This window comes from Pan troglodytes, chromosome 20, assembly GCF_028858775.2.
Source record: "Pan troglodytes isolate AG18354 chromosome 20, NHGRI_mPanTro3-v2.0_pri, whole genome shotgun sequence".
NCBI classification, from domain to species: Eukaryota; Metazoa; Chordata; class Mammalia; order Primates; family Hominidae; genus Pan; species Pan troglodytes.
The window spans coordinates 44,280,023-44,298,599 of NC_072418.2; the positions used below are offsets into that span (position 1 = coordinate 44,280,023).

The 18,577-nt window shown below is 50.3% G+C and overlaps 2 protein-coding genes across 15 annotated transcripts in view; both read left to right on the forward strand.

Moving 5' to 3' along the window:
* AXL (AXL receptor tyrosine kinase) overlaps window positions 1-5,691 on the forward strand; it is a 42,454-nt gene extending 36,763 nt beyond the window's left edge. For both annotated transcript variants that reach the window (XM_016936043.3, XM_016936044.3), the window contains 3 exons: window positions 396-555; window positions 1,436-1,572; window positions 3,495-5,691. In XM_016936043.3, the coding sequence (XP_016791532.1) occupies window positions 396-555; window positions 1,436-1,572; window positions 3,495-3,846 (649 nt within the window). In that variant the 3' untranslated portion in view covers window positions 3,847-5,691. The remainder of the gene's footprint in view (window positions 1-395; window positions 556-1,435; window positions 1,573-3,494) is intronic.
* A 591-nt stretch (window positions 5,692-6,282) lies between these two features.
* Window positions 6,283-18,577, forward strand: part of HNRNPUL1 (heterogeneous nuclear ribonucleoprotein U like 1) — a 44,979-nt gene continuing 32,684 nt past the window's right edge. For 2 of the 13 annotated variants that reach the window (XM_009435615.5, XM_009435618.4), the window contains exons 1-4: window positions 6,283-6,504; window positions 12,154-12,276; window positions 16,032-16,185; window positions 17,932-18,005. In XM_009435615.5, the coding sequence (XP_009433890.1) occupies window positions 12,159-12,276; window positions 16,032-16,185; window positions 17,932-18,005 (346 nt within the window). In that variant the 5' untranslated portion in view covers window positions 6,283-6,504; window positions 12,154-12,158. 13 annotated transcript variants of the gene reach the window in all.

Genomic DNA, 18,577 nt, shown 5'->3' on the forward strand with positions numbered 1-18,577 from the left:
TCTGGGTGCTGGTTACATGGGTGTGTGTGTGTGTGTGTGTGTGTGAAAATTCAGTGAGCTGCTTACTTATGACTTGTGCACATTTCCATATGTACAGTATACTTCAAGAAAAAAAAATTTCATCAAGGAATCAAACCCAAGGAAGGACCTTAGAATCTAGCAAAGAGCCAAAATTGGGAAGTCCTGAGGAAGCCCTTTGTCCCATCCTCACTTGACAGAGTGAACAAGAAGTAAAGCAGTTCCCTTCTGGACTGGGATGAAGGTTTGGGAGACAGATCCCCACCCGCAGCCAGGACAGTGAGGGGAGGAGGTGCAGATGTGTCTGAGAGCCAGGGCAGGCTTCCTGGTGGAGGTGACTGATGCCCTGACCCTGTTCCTTTCCCCAATCCAAACAGGCTGAATGAGAACATGTCCGTGTGTGTGGCGGACTTCGGGCTCTCCAAGAAGATCTACAATGGGGACTACTACCGCCAGGGACGTATCGCCAAGATGCCAGTCAAGTGGATTGCCATTGAGAGTCTAGCTGACCGTGTCTACACCAGCAAGAGCGATGTGGTACGTGCACTCCCACCAAGAGTGGGGAACCATGGGAGGGCATGGCCTGACCATCACACACTATGCCTGGGTGGCTGTGGATGCAAGGGTCACAGGGACATGTGGGCTTCCCTTTGCATGGGCTTGTCCACATGGGCTGGGCATGTCTTGGGGTATGGTGGGCATCTCTGAATAGTGGTGTGTACATGCCCAGGATAAATACAGGCCCACATGTGCATGGTAGCAATGTAGACAGTTTAGGTTAGAAGAAGCTGCAGTGATTATGCGTGCATGTGCACACACTCATAGAATGTGGACAGCCAGGGTGTGCAGACTGGCACATGAGCTCATGTGTCCATGAAGTGTGTATATGTGTGTGATGGTGAGCATGTGTATGCATCCACAAAAGTTACTTATTCATGTGTATACCCGTGTCAAATATTTTTTATATATATATTTTTTCTTTTTTTGAGATGGAGTCTCGCACTGTCACCCAGGCTGCAGTGCAATGGCATGATCTCAGCTCACTGCAGACTCTGCCTCCCGGGTTCAAGCAATTCTCCTGCCTCAGTCTCCCGAGTAGCTGAGATTACAGGCGCCCACCACCATGCCTAGCTAATTTTTGTATTTTTAGTAGAGACGGGGTTTCACTATATTGGCCAGGCTGGTCTCAAACTCCTGACCTCAGGCAGTCCGCCCACCTCAGCCTCCCAAAGTGCTGGGATTACAGGCATCAGCCACCGCACCCGGCTAAAGTATTATGTTTCTATGAATACTTGTGATGCTCCCAGAGGATGGTTGTGAACATGTGTACATAAGTGTGGGTGTACCCATGAACCTGGGTATTGGTGCGGGTGATTCTGTGCAGGAGAGACCGTCTAATTCCCTCTGCCCCTCACAGTGGTCCTTCGGGGTGACAATGTGGGAGATTGCCACAAGAGGCCAAACCCCATATCCGGGCGTGGAGAACAGCGAGATTTATGACTATCTGCGCCAGGGAAATCGCCTGAAGCAGCCTGCGGACTGTCTGGATGGACTGTGAGGACCCTTAGGTCTCCCCCAACCCAGAATTCATTCCAAACCCCTGACTACCCCCACATGGCCCTCACAGGTCCAGGACTCTCTATAACCCAGACAGAATCCCTGAGAATGCTGAGTGACCCACTTGCCCCTCACCAATGCTCTGAGTAGGGCCATCACTAGCCAGTGGGGTGCAAATCAGCTAAAGGCACCCTTTCCTCCTTTGTCTGTGTGGGCTGAATCAGCCCCCTGGCTCCCCACCCCCAAGCCAGGTATCCTTGGGTAGTGAATAACAGCACAGTCTTACCTGGCGGCCCTGCCTTTGGGACATGCACTCCCAGAGACTTCTCATTCCAGACTCCTGAGCACACCATGCTTCCCCCACATGCTCCTCAACACCTGAGACTCTCTGCAAAACCCTTCAGTTTGTTTTATTGGCCTTCTCCAGACTCAGGTCTCCTCTGAGATATTTGCAGGATCCTTCAGGGAATGCTTATCAAACTTTGCAATATTGGGGTATGCGGAGAAGGCCGTGACATTTAGCCAGCACTTTGAGGGTAAAGAGAGGATGACTTTGGGTCAGGAGGAGACAGCCTGGGGCGTCAGGCTCCTCAGTCCACCTTGGGTACTCCAAGAGCTGAGACGAGTAAAAATAACAGCTAACATTTTCATATAACTGACTAGAAGGCACTGTTTTAGGTGCCTGGCATGTGTCAAATCATTTGGTCCTTACCACAGCCATGTGATGTAGATAGGTATCATTATGATTCCCATTCTGCAGATAAGAAAACCCAGTCCTACAGGGAGGGTAATTTATTTTTATTTATTGACTTGAGTCTCGCTCTGTCACCCAGGCTGGAGCACAATGGCTCCATCTCGGCTCACTGCAACCTCCCAGGTTCTAGCGATTCTCTTGCCTCAGCCTCCCAAGTAGCTGGGACTACAGGCGTGTACCACCATGCCCAGCTAATTTTTTTTGTATTTTTAGTAGAGATGGGGTTTCACCACCTTAGCCAGGATGGTCTTGATATCCTGACCTCATGATCCACCCGTCCCAGCCTCCCAAAGTGCTGGGATTATAGGCATGAGCCTCCACGCCCAGTCTGGGAGGGTGATTTATTTGCCAAAGATTGCACAGCTGGTGTGTTTGTTATCTATATCCCCAAATCAAGAGTTTAAAATAACAAACGTTTATTATCTCACACAATTTCTGAAAGTTGGATACTGGGAACAGCTTAGCAGGGTGATTTTGGTTCGGGATCTCTAATGAAGTTACAAAGATATCACTGGGGGCTACAGTCATCTGAAGGTTGGGACTGGAAGATTGCTTTCAAGGTGGCTTACTCACATGGCTGCAGCAGGAGGCTTCAGTTCATTGCCATGTGGACCCCTTTGTGGCACTGCTTGAGCTTACTCACAACATGGCAACCCAGGAGAAAGTGTGAGGAAGCCACATGCCTTTTATGACCTAGTCTCAGAAGTCACACACACCATCACTTCTGCCAAATCAGAAGCAAGTCACTAAGTCCTGCCCATGCTCAAGAGGAGAGGATTTATTCTCCGTCTTTTGCAGGGAGGAGGGTCAAAGAATTTATGGACCTATTTTAAACCAGCACAGCTTGTAAGTGGCATAGCCAGGCTTTGATGCAAGTCTGTTCTGGGGAGCTGGAAGGTCTGTTCTAGCAAACCCTCATCAGAATACTACTCCATACCCAGACAGGTTTCCCGAGACCCTTCCCAGCTCCTGAGTCTCCCAGGACCCAACTCAGAAATTCTTGGGAATTCCCAAATCCCCATAGATGGCCTCAAACTGCTGAGGCTCCCTATAACCCTCTAAAATGCCCCCAGTCCCCTGAGTGTCCTAAAATGCCCCCAGGCTCCCAGAATGCCCCCCTTCTGAGTCCCTGCTCAATCTCCCACCCCTCGTTTTGCTGCCCTAGGTATGCCTTGATGTCGCGGTGCTGGGAGCTAAATCCCCAGGACCGGCCAAGTTTTACAGAGCTGCGGGAAGATTTGGAGAACACACTGAAGGCCTTGCCTCCTGCCCAGGAACCTGACGAAATCCTCTATGTCAACATGGATGAGGGTGGAGGTTATCCTGAACCCCCTGGAGCTGCGGGAGGAGCTGACCCCCCAACCCAGCCAGACCCTAAGGATTCCTGTAGCTGCCTCACTGCGGCTGAGGTCCATCCTGCTGGACGCTATGTCCTCTGCCCTTCCACAACCCCTAGCCCCCCTCAGCCTGCTGATAGGGGCTCCCCAGCAGCCCCAGGGCAGGAGGATGGTGCCTGAGACAACCCTCCACCTGGTACTCCCTCTCAGGATCCAAGCTAGGCACTGCCACTGGGGGAAACTCCACCTTCCCACTTTCCCACCCCACACCTTATCCCCACTTGCAGCCCTGTCTTCCTACCTATCCCACCTCCATCCCAGACAGGTCCCTCCCCTTCTCTGTGCAGTAGCATCACCTTGAAAGCAGTAGCATCACCATCTGTAAAAGGAAGGGGTTGGATTGCAATATCTGAAGTCCTCCCAGGTGTTAACATTCCAAGACTCTAGAGTCCAAGGTTTAAAGAGTCTAGATTCAAAGGTTCTAGGTTTCAAAGATGCTGTGAGTCTTTGGTTCTAAGGACCTGAAATTCCAAAGTCTCTAATTCTATTAAAGTGCTAAGGTTCTAAGGCCTACTTTTTTTTTTTTTTTTTTTGAGATAGAGTCTCACTGTGTCACCCAGGCTGGAGTGCAGTGGTGCAATCTCACCTCACTGCAACCTTCACCTACCGAGTTCAAGTGATTTTCCTGCCTTGGCCTCCCAAGTAGCTGGGATTACAGGTGTGTGCCACCACACCCGGCTAATTTTTATATTTTTAGTAGAGACAGGGTTTCACCATGTTGGCCAGGCTGGTCTCAAACTCCTGACCTCAAGTGATCTGCCCACCTCAGCCTCCCAAAGTGCTGAGATTACAGGCATGAGCCACTGCACTTAACCTTAAGACCTACTGTTCTAAAGCTCTGACATTCTGTGGTTTTAGATTTTCTGGTTCTAACATTTTTGATAAAGCCTCAAGGTTTTAGGTTCTAAAGTTCTAAGATTCTGATTTTAGGAGCTAAGGCTCTATGATTCTAGATGTTTATTTTTCTAGAGTTCAGAGTCCTTAAAATGTAAGATTATAGATTCTAAAGATTCTATAGTTCTAGACATGGAGGTTCTAAGGCCTAGGATTCTAAAATGTGATGTTCTAAGGCTCTGAGAGTCTAGATTCTCTGGCTGCAAGGCTCTAGATCATAAGGCTTCAAAATGTTATCAAGTTCTAAGATTCTAATGATGATCAATTATAGTTTCTGAGGCTTTATGATAATAGATTCTCTTGTATAAGATCCTAGATCCTAAGGGTCAAAAGCTCTAGAATCTGCAATTCAAAAGTTCCAAGAGTCTAAAGATGGAGTTTCTAAGGTCCGGTGTTCTAAGATGTGATATTCTAAGACTTACTCTAAGATCTTAGATTCTCTGTGTCTAAGATTCTAGATCAGATGCTCCAAGATTCTAGATGATTAAATAAGATTCTAATGGTCTGTTCTGTTTCAAGGCACTCTAGATTCCATTGGTCCAAAATTCCGGATCCTAAGCATCTAAGTTATAAGACTCTCACACTCAGTTGTGACTAACTAGACACCAAAGTTCTAATAATTTCTAATGTTGGACACCTTTAGGTTCTTTGCTGCATTCTGCCTCTCTAGGACCATGGTTAAGAGTCCAAGAATCCACATTTCTAAAATCTTATAGTTCTAGGCACTGTAGTTCTAAGACTCAAATGTTCTAAGTTTCTAAGATTCTAAAGGTCCACAGGTCTAGACTATTAGGTGCAATTTCAAGGTTCTAACCCTATACTGTAGTATTCTTTGGGATGCCCCTCTCCTTCTTAGCCATCATCGCTTCCTCCTCCCCAACTGTGGGGGTGTGCCCCCTTCAAGCCTGTGCAATGCATTAGGGATGCCTCCTTTCCCGCAGGGGATGGACGATCTCCCACCTTTCGGGCCATGTTGCCCCCGTGAGCCAATCCCTCACCTTCTGAGTACAGAGTGTGGACTCTGGTGCCTCCAGAGGGGCTCAGGTCACATAAAACTTTGTATATCAACGAGCTTCTGTCTCCTCTTGTCTCCTTTTAGCTGTGATGTGGCCCCATTCCCTGGCAATTCAGTTCCCCCATCAGAAAAAAGAAGGGCTTGGTGGGGTCTTGGAATTCTGTCCTCACTAGAGAGGGTAGAAATGAACATACAGATAGACAAAAAGACACACAAGCAAAGAGATGCAGGTTCTCAGAAACCCCCAGTGAGGAACTGGCATACAGATCCAGGATCACAGACACACACACACACACCTGTTCCGCCGCAAACTAACAGACACATGAATTAATGGACACACCCAGGAGGACCTGGTCACAAATACAAAGACTGAAACTCAGACGCATAGAGTAACACAGACACACAGAATTAAACAGACACAAGCATATTTACAAACATGCTCAGGCAGATACCCGCCACGAATAGGAAGAGACACAGACCTAGAGTCAAGTGACACAAATACTCAAGAGACATGTAGAGTACAACAGGTACTCACAACCCCGAACGTTCAGACTGACATAGAAACACAGGCACAGAACACCTCCGATCATCACGGACCCACAAAGGGCCTCCAGCGAAGACCAGCCCACCGTGTCTGGCACGCACTCGCGAGCGGGCGTTCGCGGGTGTGGCCGGCAGCAAATGGAGAAACCCTTGTTGGCAGCGCCCGGACGCCCTCCAGTGGCGGCTCCTGAGAACCGGGGACAGTTCAATCCGGGCCACAAACTTTTTTAGAACAAATCATTGTGGGAAGCTGGGAGGAGAGAGAGAGAGAGGAAGTCGGACGTGGGCGAGGGGCGGGGTGTCTGGACTGGAACCTCTGGGCCCACGTGAGTGTCTGTCCCGCTGCTGAGTGGGTGCTGTGTGTCTGGGTTGCTGTAGTGTTCGCTTGTAGTGCAACTATCCTGTGTTATCTTTATTATTCGATGCCGCCTGCCTCTGCGGACCGTAGTGGGCACATCTACACTGCAGCGGGGTGCCTTACCCAAAGCAGATCGGAATTGGGGCCGGGCGCGGTGGCTCACGCCTGTAATCCCAGCACTTTGGGAGGCCGAGGCGGGCGGATCACTTGAGGTCAGGAGTTCGAGACCAGCCTGGCCAACATGGTGAAACCCCGTCTCTACTAAAAATACAAAAATTAGCCGGGCATGGTGGCGGGGACCTGTAATCCCAGCTACTCGGAAGGATGAGGCAGGAGAATCGCTTGAACACGGGAGGTGGAGGTTGCGGTGAGCTGAGATAGAGGCCCTGCACTCCAGCCAGGGCAACAAGAACCAGACTCCGTCTCAAAAAAAAAAAAAAAAAAAAAAGAACAACAAAAAAAAGAACTGGATGCGTCTGATCTGACGCACGCCTGTTTGTTTACGTCTGTGGGGTGTGCCTTTGTCTAAGTAGAGATAGTGTGTGGCTTTTGCGGGGTTAACGTGTGGCTCAGGAGGCAGTGGGCGTCTGCATCATGTATCCCGATTGCGTCTTACTCGAGTTTTGTTTTGAGTTAGAGGCGACAGGTGGTGCAGCGTTAGACACTGGGAAGCTCTGTGGCTTTTGTATTCCTGAGCGCGAAGGTTAATGACGGATCCGTGGGGTTGAGCTTGTCGGTACAGACGCCAGACAGCCCGATTTACGGGAACAGCCGATTAGAGGATTCGGGAGAGCGGTCGGTGAACTTCTGGATGTCTTTCGGGAGGGGAAGGCTCTATGGTCGCGTGCAGAGCGCCCGTTCCACGTCAGGTACCCGACCATAGAGCAAGGCGGTCGCGGACTACCCAAGGGAAGGGGAGGCCGTGTCCTTTACAACTTGCCTCCCGTTGTTAGTCTAGTTTCTATAGCCAAACCTTCGGGACTCTCTAAACTCAAAATTTTGCTTTTCCTAAAGGCAACTGGGTTCCTTCCAGATTACGAACTGTGTATCCACTTAATCTCTATTTCGTATACCTCCTCCTACAGCGAAATTTGTGAGGCAGTCCTCTGAAGCACGGCCAATCTGGTGAACTTTTCCTAAAACGAGCCATCGCTACCAGCTTTAGTGAGCTAAGACAATAACTGCGATTGGTGGGCAGATTGTTTTGAAACCGCCCTAACGGCAAGGGGCGGGCTCCTGGTGAATTCATCTCTTTCCGGTTTCTTAAAGGCAACAGGAAGGAGGGGTTTCTGCCGACCCTCCATTTGATTGGTTCTAGTGGTTTTACCCGCTCGGACTCCTCAAGGGGCGGGAGATATACACCAATCGGAATGTGTGTTACAGAGACACTTAGTTTGATGAAAGACTGCGCAGGAAAGGCCGTGGGACGCTCATTCTGAGATCTTACCGTTGATTGGACCAAATTGTTACTCCCTTATTTTCATTGGGCCTTACGGCAGCCGGCGCGCGAGAGTTACCCAATCAGCAAGCGCTCCGCCTCCTGCCTTTTCCCGCCCTCCGCTCCGGCCTCGGCTTCGACGTAGGCCAACGCTTCCTCCCCGGTAGCTCCTAGGCCTTCTCGTGGCCGTTGTTTTGAAAACGGCGCTCTGATTGGCTAGGTTTCCGGGCCCGCGCCCGTTGCCCCACGCACTGACCAATTGGCACTCATGTTACATCGGACGAGGCACGAGTGAGGGGGGAGGCGGTGGCGGCGGCCATTTTGAGCCGCTGCCGCCATTGGAGTGGGCCCCCCCCCCTTTCCCCCTTCGCCTCCTGACAGGAAAGGTTTAAGGGGGACAGAGCCCTGGGAGGCCGGGCCGGGCTCGGGGGCCACCCCGGGGGCCCGGGCCATGGATGTGCGCCGTCTGAAGGTGAACGAACTTCGCGAGGAGCTGCAGCGCCGCGGCCTGGACACTCGAGGCCTCAAGGCCGAGCTTGCTGAGCGGCTGCAGGCGGCGTTGGAGGCCGAGGAGCCTGACGACGAGCGGGAGCTCGACGCCGACGACGAACCGGGGCGACCCGGGCACATCAACGAGGAGGTCGAGACCGAGGGGGGCTCCGAGCTGGAGGGGACCGCGCAGCCACCGCCGCCCGGGCTGCAGCCGCACGCGGAGCCCGGCGGCTACTCGGGGCCGGACGGACATTGTGAGAGTGCGCGGGGCGGGGGCCGGGGAGCCCGGAGCCTGGGCCGAGGAAAGGGCTGTGGGACGCGGGAGTCCAGCGCCTGAGGTCGGGGAGACGACCTGAGGATCGGGGGATCCCGCTACCCGCCGCCGAAAAGGATCTGGGGACCAGGGCCCCAGCACGACCGGAGGGTGGATCCTGACACTCGGTGCAGGGGGGACACTGGGGGAGGGGCCTCTGGGTTTCGGAGGTGAGGGACGGGGGTGGCGGGGAGGATTCCGTACCGTAGGGATCGGAGACCGGAAACTGCTTTCTGGAGCCGAAGAGAGTCGGAAGAACAAGAGGTTTTCCGTTTGGGTTGGGGAGGGTCTCGAAAATGGGGATCCTAGGGTACGGAGCTCCGTGGGCTTGGCGGTCGTGCTAGCCCAGCGTGTGGGCTGGGGGGTGGGGAGCGGTGTTTCCAGGGTGGGGAAGGAATGTCCAGGTGTGCGGGGCTGCGAGAGTTCTGAGGAAGGAGGATCCTGGAATATGCCGCTGGATGCGATCCTGGGCGTTCTCCTATTTGGGTACGGGGGTGGGTGGGTGAGGTGGAGGCGCTGGTGTCTGTGGCTGGGGAGGGTCCTCATGGACTGAGTGCTTTGGAGTTTGGCTAGTGAGCATTTAGGGGCTGCGGGAGATTGAACTAGGGGGCACCCCCATCTCTCTTCCGGGGCTGGAAGGCCACCCTTGAAGCAGGCAGAGCCTGGACATTAGGTGCTGGGAGATCTGAGGACTTTCTGATTGGCTTCTAGAAGAGGTATAGGGAGCCCTGGTGTCCAGAGGCTGGCGGGGGAGAGGATGCTTCCCTGGACAAAGGATCTGGGGGTCTAGAGCTAAGAAAACTGAGGGCAGATAACTCTTGAGGCTGCTGCTGACTGGTCTGGAGCTAACTGTGGGGTTTTTGGAGAACAGGGGGTAGCTGGGGGTGGGATGGGGGCAGATGAGTTGGTAACATTCCAAGTGGATGAAATGTGTGGCGGGAGACAGAGGATCCTGTGTCCAGCACAGGAGTACGTATCTGGCTTAGCGAATATGGGGAGGGGGGAGGCCGTAGGGAGCAAAGAGAAAGAAACCTGTTGACTTCACTGGAGGCCTCAGAGTGGAGTGTGGGGAATGTTTCTGGACCTGAGCGTCTCCAAGAGAAATCTCGTCGGTTCCCAGAAGCAGTTATTTGTGTACCCAGGGAGTGGGGGCCCTCGGGGAGCAGCACGGAACTCTTCATCAGCCAGGAGGTGTGACTCTGGGAATGGGTTCGGGTAGACCTGCGGTCGTCTGAGGAGAGGAAACCCTGATATGGGACGGCGTGAATCTTCAGTTAGAAAAAAAGCAGCTTTCGGGCCGAGTGCAGTGGCTCACGCCTGTTATTCCGGCACTTTGGGAGGCCGAGGCGGGCGGATCACGAGGTCAGGAGTTCAGGACCAGCCTGGCCAACATAGTGAAACCCCGTCTCTACTAAAAATACAAATATTAACCGGATCTGGTGGTGTGCGCCTGTAGTCCCAGCTACTCGGGAGGCTGAGGCAGGAGAATCGCTTGAACTTGGGAGGGGGAGGTTGCAGTCAGCCGAGATTACGCCATTGCACTCCAGCCTGGGCAACAAAAGTGAAACTCCGTCTCAAAAAAGAAAAAAGCAGCTTTCTTTCTCTTTTTTTTAAATACAGATGGGGGTCTCGCTATGTTGCCCAGGGTGGTCTTGAACTCCTGGGTTCAGGTGATCTGCTCACCTCGGCCTCCTGAAGTGCTGGGATTACAGGCGTGAATCACTGCACCAGGCCTCAGGGCAGCTTTCTAGTAGGACTGGGAAATGGGGGGACTGGAAAGGTTAAGGAGTAAGTAGAAGGGATTCTGGCGTAAGAGTTTGTGGAGTTTTTCTGAAAAGAGGGCACCCTGGGACTTGGGGCTAAGGGGATAAGGAGAGAAATGAGGTAACAGAAGAGACAGGATTTGGGGTTGGAATTGGATACTTGTTCATAAGAGAATTTCCCGGAGGGAGATAACGCGAGTGTGGATTTGGGGTAGGCAGTGGCCTAGAGATTATCGAGGACCCAGGTGCTGGAAAGAGGACTTCCCATTGCAGAGACTTGTGAAGAAAGGAGTGGGCCTGTGTGTGTGTCTAGAGCAGGAGGGATCGTGGCAGGAATGCCTAGCAAGAAAGGGTAGTGGGTTAGTAGTGACCTGGTGGTCTGGGCAGAGAGTCATCTCTGAGAGGAAAGCGAATTAGGTGCTTTGGAGCGTAGACTCTAGACTCAGACAGACTTCGTTTCAAATCTGGCTTAAAGATATTGGCAAGTCACTTCGCCTCTGTGGGCCTGGTTTCCTTAATGTGTAAAATGGGGTTAATCAACAAATAGTGTGTTCACAGCCCCTCCAACCCCTGAGGGGTGTTATGAATGAGATCACATGTGAAGGGCTTATCACTGGGCCTGCCTTTTATGAGAAGAGGGATGTTTTAGAGAATGGAGAAGGACCCTAGAATCATAGCTTCTCCAGGAGGGGCTGCCTCTGTGAACACAGGAGAGAGATGCTGGGGAAAAGAGGCTTTGTGGGAAGAGGAGCATTGTGCTTGGAGCCTGGAAGCAGCAGAATAGTTTGAAAGGGCCCCATATTCCAATTAAGGAGATAATGCTATTTCTTCCTCTCTCCCTTACTTGCTACAACAAAGTCCTTTGAGCCCCCTTCATGCCTCCCTTAAGCCCTCCTTCAACCTTGGTAAACAGACCGGTAGCAAACCACATGACCTGTGACTTTCCTCCCTTTGGGCTGCACCTGGTTTGTGCCCAGATGTATTTATCCTCTGAGAAGGAATCCGATCAGTTAGCAAGTGGCAGAATAGTCTCTCCTTCCCTTTGGTTCTGGCTCACGGCTCCTAGCATAGCCACTGGTAGGGCCCTTGGGGCCCTAACTGAGAGCTAGCCCCTGGGGAGGAGAGCCTGTATGCTGCCCATCCTAGCTTTCTAAAGTTCTCTCTGGGTTTGGCTGCAAGGTTCTTGAGGGAATTTCTGGTTTTAGTTCCACCTCTGAGCTTTCACACGTGTTATCCCAACCCCAGTAACATTCTCCATTCTCATCACTGAGTCATTACCTATGTATCCTTTGAATCAAGGCTTATCTGTTATTTTCCAGGTCCCTTTCTTCATTCCTGGTACTACTTTGTAGCCTTCAACACAATCATATTAAATTTTTGTGTGTCTTTAAGATTTGTCTGTCTCACTAAACTGAAGGCTTCAGTGGGGCAAGCTTGTCTTCAGCTGTATCCCAGGCTCTGGAGTATAGTATGCACTCCATGAATAGTTAATATTATTATTCTTACCACTCTTAGTTGAGCTCCTGGACCTGCAGATGCCTTCTGGACGCTTTGGTCCAGGGTTCTTCATGAACCGCCCCTCTAATTGGCCATTTTTTATTTTGTTTTAAGATGCCATGGACAATATTACCAGGCAGAACCAATTCTACGATACCCAAGTCATCAAACAAGAAAACGAGTCAGGCTACGAGAGGAGACCACTGGAAATGGAGCAGCAGCAGGCCTATCGTCCAGGTAGGAAAATACACATGGTTCATCTCTTTGGATGGAAACAGAATCTACATGGAGCCTTTACCCCCTGCTTAGAGCGTGTCTTCCCAGAGAAACTGTGCATCTTTTTTCTTGGGCAATTCATCTAAACATTGTCACTCTGGCAAGAATTGTTTAAAGGAAAGATCTCAGTCCTATTTCCAAGTGTTGGGAGAGGGGAGGTTCCATGGTATCTGTAAAAAAGTGATGTTAGTATCAGCCGGGTGCGGTGGCTCCCTCCTGTAATCCCAGCACTTTGGGAGGCCGAGGCAGGTGGATCACCTGAGGTCTGGAGTTCGAGACCAGCCTGGCCAATATGGTGAAACCCGTCTCTACTAAAAATACAAAAATTAGCCAGGCATGGTGGCGGGCACCTGTAATCCCAGCTACTTGGGAGGCTGAGGCAGGAGAATCACTTGAACCCAGGAGGCGGAGGTTGCAGTGAGCCGAGATCGCGTCATTGCACTTCACTCAGTCTGGGCAACAAGAGTGAAACTGCATCTCAAAAAAAAAAAAAAAAAGATGTTAGTATAAGCACCCTGGAGAGTTGAGACCCCTAGACTAATACTTGAATCTTATTTAGAATCTTAGAATGGGGGAGCCAGAAAGAGCCTTCTAAGTCTAATCTGGTATTTCTCATGTTCTGAAGATTATTGTTTCAGGGGATATTATTAGGGGATTCTCAGAAAAGGGTTCCTTAGCCAAATGTGTCTGGAAAATGTAGCATGTGCTATATCGTCTCTTGGAAATTCACTGTGCTCGTTAGAACATTAAAGGCTCTGAGAAGTCCAGAATTTAAAAAAAAAAAAAAAAAAAGTGTGTGTCAGGCCTCAGGCCAGGTGCGCTGGCTCATACCTATAATTCCAACACTTTGGGAGGCCAAGGTAGTAGGATCATTTGAGACCAGGAGTTCCAGACCAGACTGGGCAACATAGTGAGACCCCTTCTCTACAAAAAATTTAAAAATTAGCCAGGCATGGCTATGACTGACTACATGCACACGCCTATAGTTAAAGCTACTCAGGAGACAAAGGTAGGAGGATCAGTTGAGCCCAGGAGTTTGAGGCTGCTGTGAGCTATGATTGCACTACTACACTCCAGCCTGGGTGACCGTGCAAGACCCTGTCACCAAAAAAAAAACAAAAAAAACCTAAAATTAAAAGTAGGTTAGAACACAGTGGCTCATGTTTGTAATCCTAGCGCTTTAGGAGGCCAAGTCAGGAGGATCACTTGAGCCTAGGAATCCAAGACTAGCCTGGCAACATAGTGAGACCCCTGTTGTCTTTAGAAAAAATTAAAAATTGCCTGAGCATGGTGACATGCTTGTAGTCCCAGCTACTCAGAAGACTGAGTCAGGAGGATCACTTGAGCCCAGGAGTTCAAGGCTGCAGTAAGCTATGATCGTGCACGGCACTGCAGCCTGGGCGACAGGAAGACCTTGCCTTAAAAATAAAAACAGGCCGAGTGCGATGGCTGTTACATGCCTGTAATCCCAACACTTTGGGAGGCTGAGGTGGGAGGATTGCTTGAGTCCAGGAGTTCAAGACCAGCCTGGGCAACATAACCCTGTCTCTATAAAAAATAAAAATATTACCTGAGCATGGTTGCACAATCCTATAGCCCCAGCTACTCTTTTTTTTTTTTTTTGAGACGAAGTCTCGCTCTTGTTCCCCAGGCTGGAGTGCGATGGCGCGATCTCAGCTCACTGCAACCTCCGCCTCTCGGGTTCAAGCGATTCTCCTGCCTCAGCCTCCCAAGTAGCTGAGATTTCAGGCGCCTGCCACCACACCTGGCTAATTTTTGTATTTTCAGTAGTGACGGGGTTTTACCATGTTGGCCAGGCTGGTCTCAAACTCTTGACCTCAGGTGATCCGCCCGCCTCAGCCTCCCAAAGTTCTGGGGTTACAGGCGTGAGCCACTGAACCCGGCCAAGTCCCACCTACTCTGGACCCTGAGGTGGGAGGATCACTTGAGCTAGGAAGTTGAGGCTCCATGAGCCGTGATGGCAGCACTGCATTCCAGCCTGGGCAACAGTAAGCCTCTGTCTCCAAAAAAAATTTTTTTTAATTAAATTTAAAAACCTTGTGTCTTCTTGGGCTGGTGTTGCTGAAAATATTTTTTTTAATAAAAAATAGACAAAAAACCTTGTGTTGTATCGTTTAAACTTAGGATTTCCCAAGCATGTTAAGTATATGTCTTTACAGAACAAAGTTCCCCATGATGCCAACTCTCCCTTCGCTTTTTTTTTTTTTTTTTTTTTTTTTTTTTTTTTTTTTTTTGAGATGGCTCTGTTGCCCAGGCTGGAGTACAATGGTGTGATCTTGGCTCACTGCAACCTCTGCCTCCCAGGTTCAAGTGATTCTCCTGCGTCAGCCTCCCAAGTAGTTGGGACTACAGGCGTGCCACCACACCCAGCTAATTTTTTGTGTGTTTTTAGTAGATGTGGGGTTTCACCATGTTGGCCAGGATGGTCTCAATCTCCTGACCTCATGATCTGCCTGCCTCGGCCTCCCAGAGTGCTGGGATTACAGGTGTAAGCCACTGCGCCTGGCCTCTCCTCCCCATTTTATAGATTGAGGAGTTGGCTTGTCCGATGGCAGAGCTGGGGCTACAACCTAGCATACTTGCTCCCAGGCTAGTCCTCTTGGTTAATAAGCAGCATTCCTTATCATTTGTGCCTTACTATTTGGAAAGCAGGGTCCCACTATTGAGAACTGATGGAGCCCGGACTGACCCCCAGTTTTGTGCTGCTTTTACTGTGTTGTGGCCTCCCAGTGCCTTTTCTTAGTGTATCTGGTTGATTTTGTCTAATGCCATTCTGGTTCATCCACAAAGTTAAATCCCCAGACATTTCTTGTGGGTGGCTCAGAACTTTACTGAATGTAGGTTAAACTGCAGATTTGTGTCAGGCTCTGTGAGACTTGTAGGATCATTCAGCCACAGGAGAATATTTTCTGTGCCGTTATCCACAGACATTCATCAGGAGCCCTGTGTGAGCCCAGCCTATTGCTGGGAACCAGGGAAGCTCTCTTCAGGATGGCTGAGCACCATCCCAGCCCTAGAGAACCAGGAGACTTTTCTGAGAGATGTGGTCCACATGCCGAAGCTGGGGAGTGATCCAAAATGGTCTGGGGTTGAATGCAGAAATGAGTAGATGTGAATGAGCTTCAGCATCAGGGATTAATGCTGTGGGAGAAATGAAGGTAGCCTACATCTGTGGTTTGCTTTTGGTTAGGCACTGATTCCTGGAGTCTGCCTGAGACTAGGACTTACCCGTGGTCCACAGCACGGTATCCCATCCTGACTTTCTGTTAATGGTATGACTTAAAGAGGTTATTGCACCTATGGGATGGCTTAACCGGAGTGATTCTGGCCTCTTTTGGTAGGGTAACTAAAGCCCGTAGAGTTAGCTGCAGGACCACAGTACCCTGTTGAATTCATCCTCTCCCCCTCCCTTGCCAGACTGAAGAAGCTTTGTAAGAACTAAGGCAGAGAGGTTCTTTGGGAAGAGAAATTGGAGAATTTAGGGTCATGGCATCTCAGATCCTAACCCTGTTCTCCAGTATGGCCTTCTTGGCTGGCTCAGCAGGCTTCTGTTGAACTCAGCAAGCTGCCTGTGCCCAGCCGTTCATCACTGTAGTGAGGATCCTGCTCACATCTCTCAAGGGAAAAGGGACCAGAAAAGTGGTAGCTGGGGAGCTTGCGAGTGTCTTGACCATCTGAATTTGTCTTGACAATAGAAATGAAGACAGAGATGAAGCAAGGAGCACCCACCAGCTTCCTCCCGCCTGAAGCTTCTCAACTCAAGCCAGACAGGCAGCAATTCCAGAGTCGAAAGAGGCCTTATGAAGAAAACCGGGGACGGGGGTACTTTGAGCACCGAGAGGATAGGAGGTGGGTGTATGAGGCAGCAGTCACCCTTGCTCTGGTAGGTTTCTATATCCATAGCCTCGTGCTTGCTGGGGACATTTGCACTAACCTAGAGGGGCTGAGTAAAGATTCCCTCTGCTTTCACGCTCTTCCTGTCCCTTCCCGTACTTGCTACCAGATTCAGCTTTCCTAAACTTTTGGTCCTTCCCCCAGTTCCTCCCTTCTTACCTGCAGGGTAACTTCTAAATATCTTAGACTTTCACGCGTGAGATGCCAGCCTGCCTGTTCTGTCCATCGCCTTACTGCCCCTGCAGTCAGCTGCTTGATACCCGTAATGAAAGAAATATCTGTTTCCTAACACTACTCCCAAACACACATCCTCTTCCCATTCATCCACTCATTCAGTCAGTTCTCACAGTGCTGTCACGAAATGCCCACTCTTGGGCTGGACACTAGCAACATACAGATGGACAGTGGGTTTTGCCTTCTGTTGTTCCAGTGTGGGGACTCAGACACATACACTAGCAAGCCACAACCTCTGAGGTGAGTAGTCAGGATGCAGGTGAGTTTCAGGAGTTCAGAAGAGGGAGCAGCCTCTGCTTTGGTCATTTCCCTTCCCTAACAAGCCCTTCCCTCCTTTCCCTCCAGACCAAGTCCTTCCCTTCCCTCCTTCCTTCCTTCAGTTCCTGTTTGAAGCCTTTTGCAATTACGAAAACTAGGAATGGCCACTGTACTCATCTGGACTAGTCATCTGACATTCTATTTCCTATCTGGCGGAGTCCACCTTCTAACTAGCTTGTTACTGTCTGAGACAGGGCCTGGATCTCACAGGCTATGATTTAAGTTAGGACATGGATCCCACCTCATATGGGGTTCTTCCACTGCCTCCCACAGAGCAGAAGCCTGGAAGCTACTTACTGATGGAGAGCAAAGGAAGAACACTCGCTCTGATCCTGGGCTGGCAGGGAAAGTTTCCTAGAATGGACTTAACATGTGATGAGCACAGCTCATCCATGTTAGCCCTGGCCTGGCGAGGCCAGAGGGGCCCTCCACCAGAGGGAAGCCTGCTGCTGGGAGAGTCAGCAGCCAAATGGGCATGGGCTCCCCATCTGTGCATGCAGTGCACTGCGACCACCCAGACTGTCCAGGCAGGACCCTGAGTGTTAGATTCTACCTTTCTACCCTTCTTCCTCGTTCCTGTACAGCAGAAACCAACAGTGTTAAGTCCCTTTTTTAGTGTTTTGGTAGGAAAATGAATATCGTTTATAATTTAGGACACTGAAAAAAATGGGTCATCTCAAATTCTTACAGATGTAGGATTTTAAGAAGCCTGGTACATGGATAGATAGTAATTATTGGGATTTATATAGGCTCTTGCACATTCCCCTTCCTGGCCAGCACCCTTTTGGGATACCACAGCCTCCAAACAGTAATAGAGATCAGTGTGGAAGTGGTTGTCAACATGCAGAGGGTATGGATCAGAATCTTTGGGTGTAAAAAAAGAGTGAAAAAATTCCCTAAATGATTCTGATGCCCTCCTTCAGCAGAGCATGCCTTCTCCAATCCCTGTCTCCACTGTAGGAGTTGACGGTCATTGCTCTCCTTACAAGGATGTAGGGTTTCAGAGTTCTTTTGCCCACCTCTGTGGAAGGAAATGGAGATTCAGGAAGCAGTCTGGAGGCCACTCATAGATTACAGCAGAACATTCATTTTCTTTCCTTTGTGCTCATCCATTGTTCTTGTATGACTTAACCCCTGTTTCTAATACAGGGGCCGCTCTCCTCAGCCTCCTGCTGAAGAGGATGAAGATGACTTTGATGATACCCTTGTTGCTATTGACACCTGTAAGTCTTTGGAGTGTGCATCTAATTCTGCCTTACAGTCAGTATGGGGAAACTGTGGTCTTGACCTTCACCAGAATCCCTGCCGGGCACCGTCCAAAGACATTGTTAGTCCACATGTGAGACACAGCTTAGCTCTGGAGCAAGAGTACTGGTTTGGAGGCAAAAGACCTACTCCCAACTCTAGCAGTGGGACCCTGGGCAAGTCATTCTACTTCTCTGAGCTTCCCTTCAGGAAGGAGTAAATCTGCTGTACTAACCTCAGAGGATTTTCAGGGAGACTCCTCAGTGGATATGGGAGCAATCTGGAAAACCCTGAACCGCCCTGTACACACAGGGGTTGTCATCTAATCAGGAAGGGAATCTGAGTGCAGCTGGGGAAACTTAACTCTTTGACAACCAGTTCCCGTTTCCATCAGCTGCTCACGTTCCTGGTGAAACCAATGCCACTGTGTCCTGTGAGGCACTAACCTGGCCCGCCCTGCTGTCTGTCCTCCAGTTCAGTTTTCTTTCCACTGGATAAGTGGCTTTCACCTTCACTGTGCATCTGAGCATTTGGAGGAATTATTATAAAG